The sequence below is a fragment of the Rhinopithecus roxellana genome, chromosome 17 (genome assembly GCF_007565055.1).
Source record: "Rhinopithecus roxellana isolate Shanxi Qingling chromosome 17, ASM756505v1, whole genome shotgun sequence".
NCBI lineage: Eukaryota > Metazoa > Chordata > Mammalia > Primates > Cercopithecidae > Rhinopithecus > Rhinopithecus roxellana.
The window spans coordinates 10,336,885-10,359,332 of record NC_044565.1 but is presented as its reverse complement, the minus strand read 5'-3'; the positions used below and the strand labels follow the sequence as shown (position 1 = coordinate 10,359,332).

Here is a 22,448-nt window from a genome sequence, read left to right as displayed (position 1 = left end):
ACGCCTGTAATCCCAGCACTTTGGGAGGCCGAGGCAGGCAGATCACCTGAGGTCCAGGAGTTCAAGATCAGCCTGGCCAACATGGCGAAACCCTGTCTCTACTAAAAATACAAAAATTAGTCAGGTGTGGTGGTGCCTGCCTGTAATCCCAGCTACTTGGGAGGCTAAGGCACAAGAATCGCTCAAATCCAGGATTGGAGGTAGCAGTGAGCCAAGGTCATGCCACTGTACTCCAGCCTGGGGGACAGAGCGAGACTCTTGTCTCAAAATGAAAAAAAAAAAATAATCTTAGGTTATCAGATTTCCTATGCAAATGACAGGAGACAAGGCCACCAAGGGATGTGTCCACCCTGGGTGTGGCAACTGTGCAGTGCCTATGCCCTGCACAGACAAAGGCAGACGCCCACAGCAACTCTAAAGTGCTCCCCCAGAAACAGCCAGCCAGGCTGTAGCAGGGCTCAAAAGGAAGACAAAGGGGTCTCTTTCCTTTCCAATACCTCCTCTCTTCCTGAGCATCGTCCCCTCATTCCAAAAAGGAGCTGTAAAGAAGTGAAGGGGAATGGAGTGGAAAATTAGTGACAACTCCTGAGACCCTGGACCTGGTCTTCTGGCCCAGCCAGTCACCACATTGTCCTTTCCAGAACAAGAAAACCCATGACAGAGAGGAAAACTCTGGCAGGACCCAGGAGATAAGTTTGGAGCTGGAAGTCAACATGAACACAGCTCAGTGGGGCTGCTGACCAAGACTGTAGGTGGGGAGGAGTCATTTTCCCCACTAGGGATCCAGACAGCCTCTGGGTGGTGCACACCACCTCACTCCTGTCCCTGTGCTCTCCCATAGCAGACAAGTAAAGCATGGCCGTGCCTTCAAGGAGAAGCAGTAGACTGTGCGGTGGGTTAGAACCCAGGAAAGTACTGTCCAGAGACCTCACCACTTACTTCGGGGTGGAGGCTGGGATCCCAAACCCTGAGAGCTGCCAATTCAGAAGCTATTTCCCCAACCTAAAAAGAACCTTTGGTGAGGGTTCAGGGACCACATAGGGTCACTCTAAGGCTGGCTCCCAGCACTGTCCTATAGAACCTCCTGTGATGGCAGAAATGCTATCTGCACTGTCTAATACATAAGCCACAAGCCACTAGCCACATGTGGCTGACAAGCATTTGAAAGTCGACTAGTATGACTGAGTCACTGAATATAATCTTAACTAATTTAAATTTAAATTTAAATAGTTATCTGCAGCCGATGGCAACTATATTAGACGGCTCAGGTAGAGCATGCTTCTTAAATCTGGGGAGGTCCTGAATACCCTTGACAATCTGCTAAAAACCATGGACCCTCTCCCCTGAGAAAACACACCCCTGCACATTCACATAACATGTGGCTGAAATTTTCAAAAAAGTTCACAGACCTTACCCCAACAGAGGTCTGAGATTAGGTCTAGGTCTAAGATTAAGTCTAAAAGTTGACCAAAATGCTGCAGTCTAAGATAGATGCCTTTCTTGCATGTAGTTGTCTAAAAAAACATGAAAATAGGCCAGGTGCAGTGGCTCACGCCTATAATCCCAGCACTTTGGGCGGCCAAGGTGGGTGGATCACCTGAGGTCAGGAGTTCAAGATCAGATTGGCCAACATGGTGAAACCCTGTCTCTATTAAAAATACAAAAATTAGCCAGACATGGTGGTGTACACCTGCAGTCCCAGCTACTTGAGAGGCTGAGGCAGGAGAATCACTTGAACCATGAGGCGGAGGTTGCAGTGAGCTGAGATCATGCCACTGTACTCCAGCCTGGGTAACAAAGCAAGACTCTGTCAAAACAAACAGACAAAAAACAAAAACAAAAACAAAACATGAAAATAGACCTGATAGGCCAGGCGCAGTGGCTCATGCCTATAATCCCAGTGGCTTTGGGAGGCCAAGGCAAGTGGATCACCTGAGGTCAGGAGTTTGAGACCAGCCTGGCCAACATGGGGAAACCCCATCTCCACTAAAAATACAAAATAAGCCAGGCATGGTGATGCGTGCCTGTAATCCCAGCTACCCAGGAGACTGAGGCAGGAGAACTGCTCGAACCTGGGAGGCAGAGGTTGCAGTGAGCCGAGATCGCACCACTGCACTCCAGCCTGGGAGACAGAGGGAGACTCCGTATCAAAAACAAAACAAAACAAAACAAAAAATAGACCTGATAATATACTTCACATAATCTTAGCAAGAGACCGCCAAATGTGAATCTTCCTCCCCACTTCCCCACAACCCAGAGGGCATCCTCATAACTTCCCTGCTAGGCAGCACCCAGACTCGTGCAGGCACTGGTCACACAGGACCTCTCAGGGCTAGTTCCTCAGTGCTGGAATAGCCATAAATGCTACACAATTCTTTTTTCTAACGTGGGTTCAGTCTGTCTAATGACTTTCACCCACTAATAAAACTCCTGCATACTCCTTCCAGTGAGGGAACTGACCTCCTCTTCATATAGGCTTTGCCTGAGCCTGTGTTCCTCTACTCATCAGCAGCTGAACAGCCCTGTTTCCTTCAGCTGTCCTGCATGTGACCACTCTGACAGATTTCAAGACAGACTGTCAACATTCCTTTTTAGAGTTTCAGTTCTTTCTACTTGCTAGGAAGCCAGAGTTCGTACATTTCTTTTTTGAAACAAGTACAGGCCTTTGCATTTGCCCTGATTAAATCCCATTGAGTCTTACTGGGGCTCACTGTACTTGACTGCCCCAACCTCCTTAGCCCCTTGTTCTATCATTCAACGTAATAACTGCATCATCACTGCCACCCACCCACCCACCACACCCACAGATCTGACTTGCCTACTACCTCATCTTGTGAAAAGGGCACACATCCATTCTGTTCCATAAGCTTCCAGGTCCTTCCATGAGACCTAAGATTCTATGGACACACCCCCTCCTCTACACAACCACCACTATCTGCTACTGTGTCATGGAGCTCCAACCTCCTGAATCAGGCTGCTGAGCCGCAAACATCTTCTGAGAGCCCTTTCCTGACTACTGTCAGAACAAATACACGAGTTCTCTGATAACTTTGTAGATTAGTTTTATTGATAGGTTTTACTGATAACTCACTAAACTAGAAGGAAACAAATACCAGAAGAACAAGCAGAAACATGCAGTAAATCTCAAGAGGTACTTGTCTCCCCAGTTTAGAGGGTCAGGAAATGGGTTGGGTCATGCTCTTTACCCTTGCTGGCACTTCGAATTCTTTGCCTGTTCATCACAGCTTATTTATCACCACACCCGCTCCCTGCCCCACTTGCTCCATGTCCCATGCCCTTCTGGTCATAGAAATGCTGTAGACAGCTCCTCAAACTTTCAAGGACATACAAATCACCTGGGGATCCAGTTAAAGTGCAGATTTCAATACAGCAGGTCTGGGGTAGGGCTGGACATTCTGCAGTTCTATCAAACTTGCAGGTGATGCCAATGCTGTTGGTCCACCGAGTAGCAAGGTGGAAGTGAGGCTGTGGACCATGCAGGTGTCCCAGGACTCAGTGAGTAATTTGCCATAGAAGAGTCCAGGTAGGTGCCCATCACCTCACAGTCTCTCATCTGCATCAGAGGGTTTCCATGCTAACTACACATTAGGTACACATGGGAGCCCCAGACCAGTTTGGTCCACCCTGGAGCAATTAAATCAGAATCCCTTGGGAGTGGGGTCTGGGCACCATGTTTTGTTACATTTCCCAGGTGATCCCAATGTGGAACCCCTGATCTACATGGTCGACAGACTGAATAGGGCAGTCATATCAGTGACCTCCCTCTAAGATGACTTTAAGTCAAAAATTGGACTTCTCATCTGTCCAACCTGGCAGGAGATGCCATCATTTATTTATAGAAATCTAGATCTGTTCATTTGCCTCAGCTGCTTTGAAAAGAACCACAGGCACTCTCAAAGTTTATCACTTGCCTTTCTGAAGTTTCACAAAACACCTTTTAAACAATCTGTTCTAGAACTGTCAAAAACTGACATTAAGCTTATATATTTACAATTTTCAAAATCTCTTTGAGAAATTGAACTTTTCGCCTATCTCTGGCCTTTTGGCCCTCTTTCAATCATCACAATTCCATAAAAATTATAATTCACCAGGAGTTCAAGACCAGCCTGGGCAAAACAGCGAGACCCTGTCTCTATTTAAAAAAACAACAAGGGCCGGGCGCAATGGCTCACGCCTGTAATCCCAGCCTTTGGGAGGCCAAGGTGGGCAGATCACCTGAGGTCAGGAGTTCAACGCCAGCCTGGCCAACATGGTGAAACCCTATCTCTACTAAAAATACAAAAATTAGCCAGGTGTGATGGCACACGCCTGTAATCCCAGTTACTGAGGAGGCTGAGGCAGGAGAATCCCTTGAACTGGGAAGGCGGAGGTTGCAGTGAGCCAAGATCACGCCATGGCAGTCCAGCCTGGGCAACAGAGCGAGACTCTGTCTTAAAAAAAAAAAAAGAGCCGGGCGCGGTGGCTCAAGCCTGTAATCCCAGCACTTTGGGAGGCCGAGACGGCCGGATCACGAGGTCAGGAGATCGAGACCATCCTGGCTAACACAGTGAAACCCCGTCTCTACTAAAAAATACAAAAAAACTAGCTGGGCGAGGTGGCGGGCGCCTGTAGTCCCAGCTACTCGGGAAGCTGAGGCAGGAGAATGGCCTAAACCCGGGAGGCGGAGCTTGCAGTGAGCTGAGATCCAGCCAGTGCACTCCAGCCTGGGCGACAGAGCAAGACTCCATCTCAAAAAAAAAAAAAAAAAGAAAAAAGATTGTGATTCTGCGAGCACATCTGCAGGTGTTCAGCAAGAAGCGAATGACTCAGACTCAGGTAAGGTAACTGGCTGGCTCTGTTTTCCCCAGGTTATATCTTCCGACACCACAGGGACCCAGTGTCTGTCCACTCTCTCCATCCCTAGAAAGTTGTAAGCCTACCTCTTCCTTCTCACTCTTGTTAGAACCTTACACAAAACATTATTATCAGCATTTTCCAACAGGCTTAAGCACATTCTGGCCACTGGACTCCCTAATGCTCCTCTAAGGGCTTAGACCACACTCCTGACTCTGCTTCAGTGCCATGTCTCCACTTTCCACATAATATGCTTGGCCTTTTACCCCCTCACTCACTAGAGAATAGCCCATACAGCCACACAGATGGCTCAGTCCTTCCCTAGTCCCACCAACACCTTTCTCCTGAAGCTATCATTCATGACTGTTCTATCAGCGTTTCCCTTTTTTTTTTTGACACAGAGTTTCACTCTTGTTGCCCAGGCTGGAGTGCAATGACGCAATTTCAGCTCACTGCAACCTCCGCCTCCCGGGTTCAAGGTATTCTCCTGCCTCAGCTTCCCGAGGAGCTGGGATTACAGGCACCCACCACCACGCCTGGCTAATTTTGTATTTTTAATAGAGACGGGGTTTCTCCATGTTGGTCAGGCTGGTCTCAAATTCCTGACCTCAGGTGATCCGCCTGCCTTGGCCTCCCAAAGTGCTGGGATTATAAGCATGAGCCACCATGCCCAGCCAGAGTTTGCTTTTTAACAAGCAATTCTATCCCTCTAACTAATTTTATTTTAGAATCTGTGGCCCATGGGGTTAAAAACTGCTTGCATTTTAAAGACGATATTCTAAAGACTATGGTAAATACTCCTCCCTGCCCAACCTCTCAAGCTTGATAAATGCTCAGATGGGGTCCCTTTCTCTAAAGATTCTCATCACTTCCACTTCTCTAGTCAATTCTCCCTTTGATGCCAAGACTAGCCTGAATGCATTCCTCTCCACAGCCTCCATCTTCAGGATGGTCAAGGATTAACCAGGTGTTCTGATACTGTTGAAAGATTCCCAATTCCAAGGTATCTTGACTCAGATCTGGCAGAGATCTGTTTCAAGCTGTAAATCCACTTGGCTGAGGGCTAGAAAGTATTCTCATAACCTATATCTTTCCATTTCTCTCGTTTTCACCCGTAATATCCTCAATCATGCTTTCAAACTTATGCATACATTTTTCCATGCATTTTTTTAAGGGTCATTCTCCTGCTCTAACAGTTATTTACTTCCCTCACCCATGGGCAATTTTTCAGTCAGGCCTAGGACCACAGTGACTCCTTGATGTCTAGCCTCCTCCCCTAGCACAGAGGTTGGCAAACTCCTCCCTCCCTCTGCCTGGCTCCGCAATTCTGCCCCATGGTTCTTCTATGAGCAAGTGAGGGGAATGCCTTGAGATAAACGCTTAATTTGTACTGCATCTGGAGTCGTATGCAGGCTGGAGTGCAGTGGCTCGAATATGGCCCACTGTGGGCTCAGGCAATTCTCCCACCTCAGTCTTTCCAGGAGCTAGGACTACAGGCACATGCCACCATGCCTGGCTAATTTTTTTTTTAAAGCAATGGGGTCTTGCTACATTGCCCAGGCTGGTCTTAAGTGATCCTCCTGCCTCAGCCTCCCAAAGCTCTGGGATTACAGGAGTAAGCCACCACACCTAGCCCTTGTATTGCATCTTTACAGCTCGAAGACTAATGCACAGTTGTTTACGCATAAAGATTCATCCTTTTCCAGATGTTTAGGAATGTTTTGTCATCATGCATTGATTACCTACTATGTGCCAGACATTATGCATATTTTATCTCATTTAATCCTCATGACAACCCTACAAAGAAGGGTTACTCCCATCTTACAATTGAGAAAATGGACACAGAAGGGATGGAGCACTGGTTGCCCAAGAGAGGAAGGGCGCAGCACTTACTCTGGGTTCTAAGCCCTACCTACTGTGCTTCCATACTCACCAAACCCTACTTTTCTAATCAGTCATCTTCATTGTACTACCAAGCCACCACTCAGGTAAAAAGAATATGAAATCAAACAGCCTCCCTTTAAATTCTTCCTGGAACTAGGAAAGAAGACCACAGCTACTACCAACCTGCCCCAACCTCACATTAGGACCTAGAGAAGTAGTCACCTCCTCCCAGGGCAGGAAGGCCCATCCCTGGGGGGAGCCTGTCTTTAGTCCTAAAATAGTGAACTTCTTTTCTGAGGGATTCCCCTGCACCCTTCCTCCCCAACCACAAAGCCCAGAGAAAAAGAGTGAGGAGCAGGGAAAGAAGATGGAAAACCCAAGATAATCTCCTCCTTACAGGATGATATAAAGTAACTGTAGGCAGACAGTTCAAAGGAAGCCCCAAGGGCAGCTAGAAGAGATGGAGACAGAAGGGAAGTAAGGAAGAGTTCCCAGAAGAGTACAGTGCTCTCACAGAAAGGAGGAAGGGCCACACAGCAGGAATGCAGGTAGATGGTCTGATGTCCGAGAGGCTCCTAGGATACTGCGTCCTACCCCACCTGAACAGTCACGGCCAAAACAACCTCCCCAATCCTGGAACATGTTCCCTCTGCCACATGGCTGTTAAGATCCAATGGTTATGGTCCCAGCAGTCCCCAGCATCTGCTAAATGCTGGGCTGGTCTTAGGGTCTCATCCACTCTGGCAGTCTCTCAGGCACGTCTCAGCTTTTCAATTATGACAGAGATATGCCTGTTAAATGCAGTATACCCTAGACAGTGACTCTCTGGCATTCAGCTTTCATGGACCAAAAAAAAAAAAAAAAAAAAAAAAAAAAAAAAAAAAAAAAAACTTTTTTTTTTATAGAGGGGCACTGGTTACCATTTTGTATTTTACCAAGCAAAGACTTAAAAAAAAAAAAAAAAGGTCTACTTTCTATCACACCTTCATAAAGCACATTTTAAGAAAGCATATTTTAAACATCGAGAAGTAGAAAAGAACCTATCATTAGAAAAAAAGTACTGCTCTTTAAGTCACAGAAAGTTAGCTTTATTAAAAAACTCATTCCACTGTCCCCTTTTGTTTCTCTAGAAACACAGGACTCTACTGATCCATAGATCAGCATGTAGACCCTCTCTCCTCGGACACCCAAGGCCGTCCAGCCTCACCTTACCTGACCCTGAGGCTTAGAGAGGCAGTTGGCCATGGCAAAGGCAACAGGGATGCAGGCATCTCTCAGCAGGGTTGTCTCTAAGCCTCAGCCACCCCAGATCCATCATATCTTAACCAAGACCACCCGGCAGCCTGGGCCGACAGCTTACACACAGGATGACAAGGCTCTGGCCTCACTCCCAGTCCCTTTCACTCAGGTATGTTCTGTTGTTGCCAAAAGCAGCACTTCAACTTAGTTCACAAGGGCCACTGCTTCCAAGAATATCTAGCCCAGGAAGCTCAGCATCCTCATCCCTCCGGTTTAATTATGGGAGGAACTGAGTAAGACAATGGGGGCTGGGGAAGAAAAGGAATGCTAGAAGCAAGGGCGCAAAGGAATCAAGCTTTACAAAGTAGGCTCAGCAGCTCCTCCCTACACCAAAGCACCAGCTCTTACATCCAGAAGTAAAGCCTCCCCCACTTCATACTACCCTGCTTTCAGTAGCGACCCATGGGGCACTGGGCCCGCAGGACCATAACTACCCCCAACACCAGCAACAGAGAAGTCTCCCAGGCTGGGGCTGGGGGCTGCGTATGTGATCCAGATGTCTGCTTTAACCAGAGACAGGGGAAACAGGGCTCCGTGTCTGCAGTCCTTGGGTCAGGACATACAGCTTCCACAGGGCACGGACAAGACAAGGTGAGAAGGGGCAGAAATATCCAGCAACCCCACCTCCCTGTTCTCAACACTTGAATCTTTCTTCCTAGCCACGGGACCAGTCCCACCAGCTCGCTGTGCGGCTCTGCACTCAGCCGTCAGGGAAACCCTGAGCACGAGCCGCCAGCCCAACGAAGTCACAGGGACCCGAGTCCTCAGAAGCAAGCAGCTCCCAGCCTAGTTGGAAGGGACTTTGAAAGACATCAAGTACAACTCCTCCACTTCCCCCAAGGAAAAGACAGGCCCAGAGAAGGGGCCCGAGTTGTCTGGACCCTTGGACAAATGAGTGGCAGAGCCAGAGGGAGCTCGAAGACAGCGCAGGCCTCCATCTCTGTCCAGCGCCAGTTCCACTGCCTGGAGCGACCTCAGCGGCTACACCGCTCCTCCTAAGCTGCTCAACTTCGCTCAGCCCTACTTCTGCCAACTCTCTGCTGTCTCGGCTGTCACCAACCTCAAGCCGGGGCAGTCCGCCACTAAAATGGGAGGGAAAGATGGCCAATGCAAGGTCACCATCTCTCCCTTTCCTTCTCACCCTGCCTGCTCTCATCCCAAATCTCCTTCCCTCCTCCACCTTACTACCCCCAAATAAAGGGAGTACACCTCTCTGGGGTTGATGGTGTTTCAAAAGCATGTCATCCATTCATGCAATTAGTATCTGAGTGCCTACTACCTGCCAAGGAACTGTGCTAGGTCCTGAGAACACAGAAATAAAGTTTTTGACTGCAAGAAGAACTAAGATAGGAGAACCCAAATCATCAGTTTGTCATTAGATTCCCAAACGGTTTCAACCGGCTCTCTGGCCATCTGAGAAAACGATGAAAGAAACATCCCACTCCATCAGGGCAGCATAAAACCACGCTGTCAATCCAAAACTTTGTCTCCAAATCCATCAGCCTCCATCCCTTATCTTACACTATCAAAGCCCAAGTCATCCAAGCATTAGCATGAGCTTGAAATACAACATTTGAGGCTTCAAGCAGCAAGACAAGAAACTTCTAGAGGTAAAGGTAGACATTACAGTCCCGCATCAAATGCAAACATCAGAGATTAGGGTGCCTGCTCAGATCCCCCTTCTACCCAGTTACTCTCACACAAATTGTCAGCCCTGCAAAGGAGCCCAAACATGTCAGTTACACTCCTACTTAAAGTTGGACCAAGAGGATCAGAAATGAGAGAATGGATTCAACTGGAGGAGCCTTGCTTGAACAAGACCCCCGTGATCACCGTGCCCTCAAGGAAGAGACAGGGTAGCCTAGCAAGGGCCAGCTTACCTCCTTGAGAAGCCCCACTTTTTTCTTCAGCACCTCACATTTTCGCAGTTTGCAGATCTGGTGCGTGCGGCGGTTGGTACAGCTAGTGCAAGCCCCACAGTTTTCCAGCCGCCGGCAGGGCTCACAAGTACCACACCGTTTGCGTTTCTTCCGGCCATCTCCACCCCCTCGGAGTTGGGACTCACTCCCAGCCATGGAGAGCTCAGGCCCCGGGAAGCCCCCTACCATCACCTGGCCCTGAGGGAAGTCATAAAGGCCTGGCAGGTCCGGCTGGACGGCCAGGGGCACCTGAAACTGGCTCATGATGCTGCCAGAGGTGGGGGCATAGGTGCTGGGGCAGAACCACAGTCCAGTTTCCCGCCACCTCCAAAAACCACCAACAGGTCCTTCTCGCCTAGAACAGCCAAGAATCACAAGGATGAAGGCAAGTGGCTTCAGTCTCGTGGATGGATGCCTCTTCTCAACCCCTCTTCACCTCCTCTGCAGCAGTCTGATCGGGCTCCGTAGGGGGCCACTCTCCCACCTCCTGGGGCCCGGGATCTGGGGAAGGACACCAGCAGCAGTCCCCAGAAAAGGGATCATCTTGGCCCGGTGGGTTCTTCACCCTCACCCACCCTGGACCCAGGCATGAGGTGAGCAGGTAGGGGTGTGGTGGGGGCAGAACTGAGTGAGCAGTTTCTCCTGGTATTTTTCCTCCAGGGTCTGGACGCTGGAGAAGGCAGTGCTGCCTGAAAAAGACAGAAAGGGGAAGCGCATCACTCGGGGCTCAGGGACAACTTTCACGTGTCACTTCTTCCTGCTTCTGGAAGGAGAAAATGGGGGAAGAGATGGGGCTTGCTCAAATGAGGTCCTGCCCAGAACCTCAGGCAGAACGCACCCAGCACCCACTCCCTGTCTGAGGGAGGTGGCCTCGGGGCTGAGGGCTGCTGGGGGCCCTGGACTACGAATTCAAGGGGGTGGTCAAGGTGAGATTTCCAAGAAAGTTGCCCTCCTCCATCCCCCACGGGCTGGTAAGAGTTTCACCAAAATTCCCCCACACACCCTGGCTGGAGGCCGCCGGGCCCTCCCTCAGGGAGCTGAGCTTTCAAAATAAAGTTTGCTGAGAGCCTCGCTCGGCGGGACTGCCCCGGCGCCCCCGGCACGGAAGCGGCCTGGAGGTGGGGGCGCGCCCGGGGCAGCCCGCGCGCGCGCGCGGCGCCCGCCGCCCGAGCGCAGCCCGCCAGACCGAGTGGGGAGGGCGGCCCGCGCCGGCAAGGGGCGCCGGGAGGGGGGCGCGCTCGAGCCGCGGGCCGGGCCGCGCGCGCGCCGCCGCTCGGGCTCCTTTGTTCTGGGGCCTCCGCCACTCGGCTCTGGCGGCTTCGCAGCCCCCGCCCCCGCCCTGCCACCCCCGCCCGGCTCCACCGCACAGCGCCCCGCAGCACCCCAGTCCGGCCCCCTGCACCGGAGGAGCGGCCCCCCGCCGGCTCCGGGCCGCCCCCTCCCCCTCCCCCGGGCCGGGCCCCCAGCGCCTCCCGCCGCCCCTCCCCCACTCCGGAGCCGGAAAGGCACCGACTGCACCGACCTGCCCGCCGCCTCCGGGGCGGAGCGCACAAAGGGGCAAAGTTTCCCGGCCCGCGCCGCCGCCGCCACCACCGTCGCGGCCGCCGCCGCCGCCGCCTGGGGCGCCCGCCTCCCGGAGCTCCCGGCCCGACCGAGCTCGGCGCGCGGAGCCCCCCGCCCGGGCCGAGGAGGGGACGGCGCAGGAGGAAGGAAGAGGCAGCGGCGGCCGCGGCGGCAGCAGCAGCAGCAATGAAGGCGTCCGCGGGACTCCCCGCCCCCCGCGCACCGCGGCACGTGCTCGCCCGGGGACTCCCCCGCCCGGGAGGGCGCACACGTGCGGCCCCGGCGAGCCCCGCCGGCCCCGCCGGACCCCGGGCCGGGCGAGAGGGGGGTGTTTCCCGCGGAGGGGAGGGGTCCGGCGGGCGGCCTGCGAGCGGCTTGGGGCAGGCTCCGGCCCGGCCGCTGCTTCTCTGCACCTGCAGTGGCTCCCACCCACGCGGTCGTCTCTCCCGGGACACGGCCGCCCCCTTCGGGCTGGCCACCCTCGCCCTACGGCGGGGCTGCAGCCGGGGCCGGCGAGGCGGGGTGGGGCACGCGGACCTTCCAACCTAGGCCCTCGACCGAGCCGCGCTCGGTGTCCCCACTTCCTGCCACTCCCTGCGGGCCAGATCGGTCCGGGACGGCCCCGGCGCCCCCGGGAGGCCTGAGCGCCGGGCCCGACTGACCCCCCTGTCCCAGCTGCCGCTGGCTCATTCCGAGGCAGGACAATGGGGGACATCGCGCGTTTGCGTACCGAGTCAGCCTGGCCGGCAAGAAGGGGTTGCTCGGGGGCAGAGGCTAAGGGCATCCTCGCAGGGGTCACGGCCGAATGCCCTGTCCAGGTGGACCCCAGGGCCCTGCCATCGCCAGCCTCCCCCGCGCCGCGCTCGGCTCTTTTCGCGTCGAAAACAAAGACTAATCCGATACCCCCGCCCTGCCTCCCGGAGGAGGGGGAACGGGCGCGTCGCGGAGGGTAACTGAGGAGGACAGCGTTCAGGAGGGGCTCGGACAGCCTCGAGGGGGCCGTGACGCGACTGAGCCCTAAAACCCGGCGCAGACACTTTGAAGAGTCACCCTGGGCTGTGTTCCAAGCAGGGGGTAAGGGGCAAGGCTCAGGAATATTTCCAAGTTGCCAAACTGCCCGTTCTCTCTGCTGCTTTTTTCCCTCACCTGTTGTGCAGGCCAAGTTGAAATTCCAGGTTAGATTAATTCAGCCCCACCCATCTGGCCTGACTGCCAGGCTGGTGCCTGCAACTGCTTTCCACCTACCTGGGTTGCAGGGGAGCAGGGTGGGTCTCTGACACACACGCGCATACACACTTGGGCGAGTCCTGGCAGAAACAGCCACAGGATGGACTGGCCTGACCAGTTTGGGCGGTGCTCACGGAACCAGGTACCTGGCAGGCGTCGCCGCCCGGCTGCAGCTAACAACTCAGCCAGAACTGGAAAATGAGCATTCGGCCGGCTATTTAGAAAGAAAGAAAAAAAAGTAACTGATCTGAAGTAGCGCTGTCCAGAAAGAAAGCCCTAGGCGGTAAAGCAGCTCGGGTTCTGTCTGGAACTTCCCTCTAATTTTGACAGCCTGCTCCAGGGTCCAGGTTGTCAGAGAGGGACTGCGTGGGGGTGAACATGGCTGCAATATCTGCTTCCTACCATGGCCTTTGGGAGAAATGAAGAGTTTCTGTTAAGGGTGGTAAGACTAGAACCGAGACGAAAAACCAAGGGAGTGTAATTTTCAAACAGGGGAACAGGTTGTAGAGTCGTAATTGTTTTTGATATATTTTTAATAAGTAACTTTTAATAAATGCGTATAACGAAAACGTGGAAAATACAGATACTAGAGGGGAAAAATCACCAAATTACAACCATATTTAACCATTTGCTATATTTCCTTGTAGCCTTTCCTATTTGTGGATTTACTCACACTAATTATACAATTTGCCATCGTCTTTTAACTTAACATTGTACCATAGGGATTTCCCTATTTGGTATACAGTTCTCAGAAAGTGTGACAGTGAGGTGAAGAAGGTGGCTCAGGAGCCAGAGAACTCTGGCTTCCAAACCTGAATCTGCCACTTGTAACAGTGTGACCTTGAACTAGGTACTCCATCTTCGAGGGAATCCAAGTAAAGGACTTAATATAGGGCTCAATGAATGACAACAACTAATATTATTTAATCCATATGACAACCTTGTGAGGTAGGTACTATCATCAAACCCATTTTATGGATAAGAAAACATTAAATAACTTGCCCAAGATCACTCAGCTAGTAAGTTGTGGACTTTCCGAGGAGCCCAGCAGCCGTCGTCTTGTATTCTGTCTGGGTAAATGGCACCAGCAAGTTACTGTGTCGTTTACTCTTCACCAGCAATCTATGAGAGGGTCATTTCATAAAGCCCTCTCGTTTAGGTAACTGGGTGAATGCTGGTGCTGTTCACTGTGACAAAATGCAAAAGGAAGGATGCCTGGGAATGCGGACATCCGTGTGGAGGTGAGTGTGCAACTGAGAGGGTGAGGCCTGGGCTTGAAAGAGATTTGGGCCCCATCAGCGAGCAGACAGCAAGGCCTCAGGTGTGGAGGAGCTCATTGGGGGTGGACATGGGAGTGTGAGGAAAAGGCTGCCAGGACAGAGCCCCAGAGAATACCAGCCCATGAGGGACAGGAGCTGAGAAGGGGCCACCAGAGAGGTTGGAGGGAACCCAGCCAGGCTAGAGAGCTGCGTGTCAAATCTTCCCAGCCTCTGGAACCTTACACTTCGGCAGCCCTGCTGCTCATTCGTTCTGCCTGGGGAAAACCCTTCCCACCCCACCCGTTCTCAGCTACCCCTTATACCTGCCAAATTCCCACTCATCCTGCAAGTCATAAGTGCCAGTTCTTCCATGAAACTTTCTCCAGCTGCTCAGACGATTCCAGAGCCCCACCCACTCTCCTTCCACAGAAGTTTGACTCTCCCTCCCTAGGAACAGTTATCTCATCGTCACTGGGCACTGGAATGGTTTGCACGTTTCCTTCCCAGTTACTACAAACTCCTGGAGGGCTAGCACGCTGGCTTTCACCTCATAACCCTAGACCTAGCACCCAACCGCTGTGTTGAATGAAGAGATGAGGTGAGTAGAACCTGATGAATGACAGACCTCAATAACACTGAAGACCCATAGGCTTCCATAGGCTTCTTTCCTGCCTGCTTTATGACTTGCACAAACTGGTCAGGGGTGCCCAAGATAAAACAGCCTAAACTCCTCAGGTCCTGCCTTCTGGTTCTCCAGTCTCCTGGGCTGCTGCGGCTATTCCCTAGTCACACTGCGCTCAGGGCAGGAGAGCAGTGGGGGTGTGCGTGGGGATGGGGAGAGCCCCTCTCTCCTGGGGCTGCATTGGCCTAGACACTGTGGTTCCGCTAAGAGAGCTCCAGCACTGGCAGCATCACCATCTCCTGGAAACTGGCTAGAAATGCAAGCTCTCGCCCCCATCCTAACCCCACTGAATCAGAAACTCTGGGGGCGGGCCCGGCAATCTGTTTTAATTAGCCCATCAGGTGATGTCAAGTTAGAGCAGCACTGGACTACGGCAAGTGGGGGAGAAGCAAGTTCAGCACCCAGGCGGAGACCTTGATTAGGCCCCGAGGCACTTAGAGTAGACAGAGGGAGAGCGGCTCCTTTTAGGAGCGGGTTTGGTGGGAGCCACCCCAAGCGGCCAAGGGCGGAGCCTCTTTTAGGCGACTGCTCCTGCGAGGTTAGAGCCGGGCTGTGCTGCTGCCCCCAGGACTAGAAAGGGAAATCACCTTGCTAGAGGAGGAAGCCCTAAGGACTCAAGGGATGATAGGGGTGGCAGGGGCATTTCCCTGGATGCCTGGAGCATGGAGGGAGGGCTGTGAAATAAGGAGCCTTTCCTACCCCATTGATGAGCTGAAGTTAATTCTGCACCGGGAAGGAAAGGGGCAGGAAGCATTATTGGATGTGCAAGCCTGTGGTTCTTCAGAAGTTAACACATGGAACTAACACTGTTGGATGCTGCTGAACTCTCAGATGATTGATGTGACTAACCTCCTCTGAGGTACTTGACCTGTCTCCTCTTCAGCTAATAAGTAATTTGTCCTTATTTAAGAATGAGGTTTGTGTATGGCGACCTTTTACAGAAATGTAAATACATCCCGATATCCATACCTGGGCTTGGTTTTAAAGACTGAAGGTATTGGGAGGTTTATTTGATTTTGGATGTGTTACTTCTCTTGTCATGTATTGGCTAACCGTATTATCAACTAATATTTGCGTAGATCTTTCCCTTTTCAAAGCACTTCCACACACATCCTTCTGTCTGCGCAGAGTGGCAAATACAACAAATGTGCAAATGTTAACTTTCCTTATCTATGACATAGTTTTTATTATCATCACCATTTTACAGATAAGAGAACTGGGACTCAGTGAGGTAATTTGTCCAAGGTCATTCACTACTACATGGCAGAATCAGGCCTACAATCCAGGACCTCTAAAATTAGCCCACAAATGCTAGAGCTGATACTGGGCAGAAGCTGGCATTTTGCTCTTGGGAAAGGGGAGGTTCATTAGTGGGTTGCTTGTGGACCTGCATTGGTGAGTGTGACACGTGTAGGATATCTATGCTATGTGTTTTTGGGTTTTTTGTTTTGTTTTTTGGTTTTTTTTTTCTTTGAGACGGAGTCTCTTGTCACCCAGGCTGGAGTGCAGTGGCACCATCTGGGCTCACTGTAACCTCTACCGCCCAGATTCAAATGATTCTCCTGTGTCTGCCTTGAGTAGCTGGAATTACAGGCGCCTGCCACCATGCCCAGCTAATTTTTGTAGTTTTAGTAGAGATGGGGTTTCACCATCTTGGCCAGGCTGGTCTTGAGCTCCTGACCTTGTGATCCACCGCCTCGACCTCACAAAGTGCTGGGATTACATGCGTGAGCCACCGCGCCCGGCTGCTATATTTTTAAATAGCCCCACAAATGTTCTCATGTTTTATAGCTAGTTTTGTGACTGCATTTTGAATTTAGGTTGAATCAAATAGGCTTCAACTTGGAAGGAGAATGCAAGGATACCCATCATAATGGAAGGAATACCCAACAGGGATAAAGGCCTTGGTGCCCCTGAGCCTTGGTTGACAGGGTGTATCAGTCAGGATCAGTTAGATTGTGCTGGAGTAATAGACAATCAGCAAATCTCAGTGGCTTAACATAACAAAAGTGTTATTTCTCAATCACGAAACATGTCCATTATGAGTCATTAGGAGCTCTATTTCCTGTAGTCACTCAGGCATCCAGGCTGCTGCAACTGGACATGCATCTCCTCAACCCTGAAGGCAGGAAACAAGAATGGGGCAAATCTAGCACTGGCTCTTAAAACTTTTACCTGGAAGTGACACACATCACTCCTGTTGTCATCTCACTGGCCAAAGAAAGTTACAAGGGGGCAGGGAAGTGCAATAAGTACAATCCTGCTATGTGCAGGAAGGATAAGTGGAAGTATTTGGTTAACAGCACTAACACACAGGGAGTGTGTGTGAATGTGTGGTGAATGTATATGTGTATATTTGAGATATGTGCAATTACACATACTGCCCATTTCCAGAGCATTCCTCCCTCCTGGCAAGGCATATTAGAGATTCCTACTGTAAAGGACTGTCATTCCTTGCACTAGAGCAGGTTCAGAGATTTTAACTAAAGTGAAAAAAAATGGGAGTTGAAGGAAACATGGTAGAAGAGGTGAGTGGCTATGGGACAAACTCAGTAGAAATTCGTTTGTAAATAGAGAAAGAAATCCAGTAAAGGAAGGTACTCAGGGTGTATGTGACACAAGGAGCCTGCCTACTAAAGGAAACTTCTAAAACAGCATAGCTTTAGCAGAGGCGTTTCCTGCCGCCTTGCCATTAACTCCCACTCATCCTTCCTGGTTAAACTCAGGTGACACTTCAGGAAGCCTTTGATGATCTCTTGAGATTGGGTAAGGGGCCCACCAATCAGATCACAGGCATGCCTGGGTTTGTCCTATCCCCTCAGCTGTGGACAAGGACCACATCTTACTCAGTGCCGGCTGCTATATAGAGAATGCATTAGAAGAGGGTGTCAGAATAGAGGCAGAGAGAGCAGCTAGAAGGCTGTTGCAGAAACCTAAGTGAGAAAACAAAAATGATTGTCTCCATTAGGGTAGTGGTGGTGGGAAGGGAGAGAGGTATCAAGAAAGATTTACGAAGTCAAATCCACAGGACAAGGGCATAGGAAGGGAGGTTTCTGGAAGAACAACAGGGTAAATGGTAGTGCCAAGGGGCCCAGAGAAGGTGCAGGTTGATGAATGAGGTCAGCAAGAACACATCCCATTTGAGGTCCATTTTGACAGTGCCCACAGAGAGACCCAGGAGTAGCCCCTGTCACAGCCTGAGATTCCGGTGGGGAAAACCAGGTCCTATGAGCTGCCTCTTGGTTAAACTCCAACATCAGATCAAGGTTAGTATTTTCTTGTTTAAAAAAACATCAGGCTGGGCCTGGTGGCCCATGCCTGTAATCCCAGCACTTTGAAAGGCCGAGGCAGTCGAATCACTTGTGCTCAGGAGTTCAAAACCAGCTTGGGCGATATAGTGAGACCTCAACTTTACAAAAAAAAATTAGCCAGTGCAGTGATGCACACTGACGTGAGAGGATCACTTAAGCCCAGGAGGTTGAGGCTGTCAGTGAGCCAAAATTGTGCCACTGCACTCCAGTCTGGGCAACAGAGTAAGACCCTGTCTGAAAAAAAAAGGGCCAGGTGTGGTGGTTCACGCCTGTAATCCCAGCACTTTGGGAGGCCGAGGCGGGTGGATCACAAGGTCAGGAGATTGAGACCATCCTGGCTAACATGGTGAAACCCCCATCTCTACTAAAAATACAAAAAATTAGCCAGGCGCGGTGGCGGATGCCTGTAGTCCCAGCTACTCAGGAGGCTGAGGCAGGAGAATGGCGTGAACCTAGGAGGCAGAGCTTGCAGTGAGCTGAGATAGCGCCACTGCACTCCAGGCCGGGCGACAGAGCTAGACTCCCTCTCAAAAAAAAAAAAAAAAAAGACACTAAAAAAAATATTTATGTGTGTTGGGGGAGGGGGAAACACAGAAAATACACATAGTATAAAAGTGGTGAAATTCCTGAACTACACATCATAGGAATCCATTCAGAACAGTGCTTCATAGAAAGAGCTGAGCATCCCTGAAAGATTGGTTCAACTTCAATTGGCTTGTCTCCTGATCTTGTTTCCATGTGTTGCTTCTCTCCCATCTCGTGCTAAGTAGGAGCCTGTTTGTCCGATTTGAGACTTGAACATGATATCAACCCCTTTCATCTTCAAGGCTTCCCTTCCTCATATCCTTTTGTGGGTGAGGATTGAGCCCCATTTGTAGGTGCTTGACAGTGCTGGGCCACCCATCCTCAGAGACCCTGTTCTTTCCACTTGGATGTTGTGCTTCCCTATCCCCCAGGATGTCTTCCCCATTCCCCATGCACTGAGATGCTCCCGCTGGTTCCTCGAGTTCCATTTTCAGCTCCTCTGTGTACCAGTTTTTGACTGTAGGTGAGGTAATTCCCCCTTCCTGGCCTCCTTCCAATCTCTAAAGATGGGACTCATGATACCTTCTAAGCAGACTCCTTTGCAGGGGATCGAATGAGCCAATCTATGGCAAAGTCCTGCCTCAGACCTTGGTGGACAGTAGGCACTCAAACTGTCCTATACTTTCATTTCCATTCAGTCCCCTGATTCTTCCTGCCACTTATCAGAGAAGTGGTCTTACCCTCATCTAGCCATATGTAACCATGATAACCAGAGTTAAACTATATACAATAATCAATGCAGACATTATGTATTACAGAAGGTCATTGGATATAATGGCATTCAGGTGCCCAGGATGAGGTTTGTTAAGTAGGAGCCCCTATCCAGCCTCCCCAGGTGGAGACAGTTTGCGAAGTGCCTCCCTTGTTCTCTCTCTGCCTCCATATTCAATCAACACTAGGTGGTCCTACCAGCTCCAGACTAAACTGTCCTGAACTGGTACCCTTTCTCAGGCTTCCTGCTCTCCCCTTTTCAGCCTGCCTCCCTTCCCCTCAATCTGTGGTCTCCCCTCTCACAGACACGGATTTCATTGCCGTTGATTCAGACCACCTGGGCGTGGGCAGGCAGGGTCCTGGAATTTAGATGATGAGGTGTCTGGGCCATCCTGTAGCCAGCCAGGAATAAAAGTTTCAAACTCCTGCTACTCAAAGTGTGGTTAGTCTGTGGGCTTGCAGCAGCGGTACCACTGAGAGTTTCTAGAAGTGCACTATCTCAACAGGCCTCAGAGCTACTGAATCAGAGTTTTTTTTTTTTCCCCTCAAGAGACAGGGTCTTACTCTGTTGCCCGGGCTGGAGTACAGTGGCCTGATCATAGTTCACTGCAGGCTTCAACTCCTGGACTCAATTGATCCTCCTGCTTCAGCCTCCTCAGTAGCTGGGACTACAAATATGTGCTACCCACCCTGGACTAATTTTTAATTTTTTTGTAGAGACAGGGTCTCACTGTGTTGCCCAGACCAGTCTCAAACTCCTGGCCTCAAACCGTCCTCCCACATCAGCCTCCCCAACTGTTGGGATTATAGGCGTGAGCCACTGCACCTGGCCAGAATCTGCATTTTGACAAGACTTCCAGGTGATTCCTAGGCACCCTAATTAAGAAGCTCTGCTTTAGAATCCCTCAGAAGGTAGGGTTAGTTAGGGTAGAGATGAAAAAGGACACAGGCATCTCTCATAGAGCTGGGAGAGGCCTTCTTGGAAATGCCTGCACTAATGGATCGAGTCATAAGGTGTTACACCACCATCATTCTGGGAGATAAGCTGTGTTCTCAACATTGTACTATTTATCTGCTAAACCAGGGAGGAATGTGATTAGCAGATGTCTCAGTCTTCTTGCCATTCTTTAGGACATCCACATGACACTCAGCCATCTCAAACCACATTAAAACTGAATTTTAACATCCAGCCTCTGGAAAACATAGTGAATCAAAAATCTGTAAGATACACCAGGCGCAGTGGCTCACGCCTGTAATCCCAGCACTTTGGGAAGCCGAGGCAGGCAGATCGCTTGAAGACAGAAGGTCGAGACCAACATGGTGAACCCCCTGGCCAACATGGTGAAACCCCATCTCTACTAAAAATGCCAAAAATTAGCTAGGTGTAGTGGTACGTGTCTGTAGTCCCAGCTACTCAGGAGGCTGAAGCACCAGAATCGCTTGAACCCGGGAGGCAAAGGTTGCAATGAGTCCACATCGCACCAGTGCACTCCAGCCTGGGTGACAGAGAGAGACTCTGTCTCAAAAAAGCAAAACAAAACAACAATAACAGCAGCAAAAACCTGTAAGATAGAAAATAGGGTGTTAAAGACCGAAAGAGGCCAAAGGGGAACTGACAGATTGGCCACTCCAACAGGAGCATGCAGTGAACCAAAGGCGAGTGTGCGAGGTGCTGGTGGCCACTCAGATCCATAGACCCATGAGCAGCTTCATGGCTGCTAGAAAAAAAGAGGAAGAAGGACAATGACGTGCAGGAAGCCTGGAAGCAAGCCATGAGGTCTAGGTGAAGAGCTTAGGTTTGTAAGTACATGGCTGATCTGTGTAGAAAACATAAATGCAGTGGTTTTTTGTTGTTGTTTGTTTTTGTTTTTTAATGTCTTGGGGGCACAACAGGGAGGGTGCCCCTTGGCCATGAGAACCCTTTTTGAAGGTAAACAGGTAAATTCCTTTATGCAGCATGGTGCCAGGTCTGCTGCTTCCTGTGGGCGCTCCTGGGGCAAGGGCACCAACATTAAGACTGAGAGAAAAACCATAGGTTTAGGGTTGTCAGATTTAGCAAATAGAAACACAGGACTTTCAGTTGAATTTGAGTGTCACATAAACAACAAATATTTTTTTATTTTTTATTTTTATTTTTATTTTTTTTGAGATAGGGTCTTACTCTGTTGCCCAGGCTGGAATGCAGTGGTGCGATCTCGGCTCACTGCAACCTCTGCCTCCTGGGTTCAAGTGATTCTCCAACCTCACCCTCCCCAGTCGCTGGGACTACAAGTGCCCGCCAACATGCTTGGCTAGTTTTTGTGTTTTTTGGTAGAGACAGGGTTTCACTATGTTGGCCAGGCTGGTCTTGAACTCCTGACCTCCAGTGATCCGCCTGCCTCGGCCTCCCAAAGTGCTGGGATTACAAGCGTGAGCCACCACGGCCGGCCAACAAATAATTTTTTAGTATACATATGTCCCAAATATTGCATGCCAGAGTAACCCTACTCAAGAGCAGAGTCTGTCCCCAAAGCACTCGACCAGGAGAAACTTGAGCTAAAGGAAAGTCTCCCCAGGGCTGAGAGAGCCCAGTGGTACTATCCTAAGACCCACCCTATTTTTGAAAACAGGATGGAAATGGGCTTTGTTAGTTTTGGGGTGGGGCAGTCTTTTGTGAGAGGCTATGCCATATTGTTTGCTTTGTAAAATGTTTTGCCCTGCATTTTACATTTAATTATCCTGTATTGGGCAAGGTAGTTCAAGGAACATATACTATAAAAGTAATGTAGTTTTGATCATTCCAAGTCAGATTCCTGTAGGAGATGGACAGTTTCTTAGTCTGGAACAATAAAATCCCGTGTAGCCAGATAAACTGCTTCTGTATAACCAGGCTTTTATTTATTGAGACCTGTAGAAGAAAATGTTGGTAACTATTTACCTCATCAAGGAACATTTCTAAGCATAAAATCAATAAACCCTTTGTATGTCAACAAACCAAATTAAATGATAAACTCAGGGAAAATATTTACAAGACAAATAAACAGGAAAGGTGTTATATACTTAGTAGGTAAGAAAAGATGGACACTCAAAAGGGAACAAAAAGGCAAAGGATGTGAACATTCACAAAAGAAGGAATACAAATGGCCAATAAAGACATTAAAAAGTCCAGGCCCAG

At 50.3% G+C, this 22,448-nt stretch overlaps 1 protein-coding gene across 1 annotated transcript in view; it reads right to left on the bottom strand.

Moving 5' to 3' along the window:
• Positions 1–11,033, bottom strand: part of TET3 (tet methylcytosine dioxygenase 3) — a 122,934-nt gene extending 111,901 nt beyond the window's left edge. Inside the window, 2 exon segments of the mRNA XM_030921153.1 lie at positions 9,918–10,645; positions 10,959–11,033. Of these exon segments, the coding sequence (XP_030777013.1) occupies positions 9,918–10,220 (303 nt within the window). The 5' untranslated portion in view covers positions 10,221–10,645; positions 10,959–11,033.
• Positions 11,034–22,448: the final 11,415 nt, after the last annotated feature.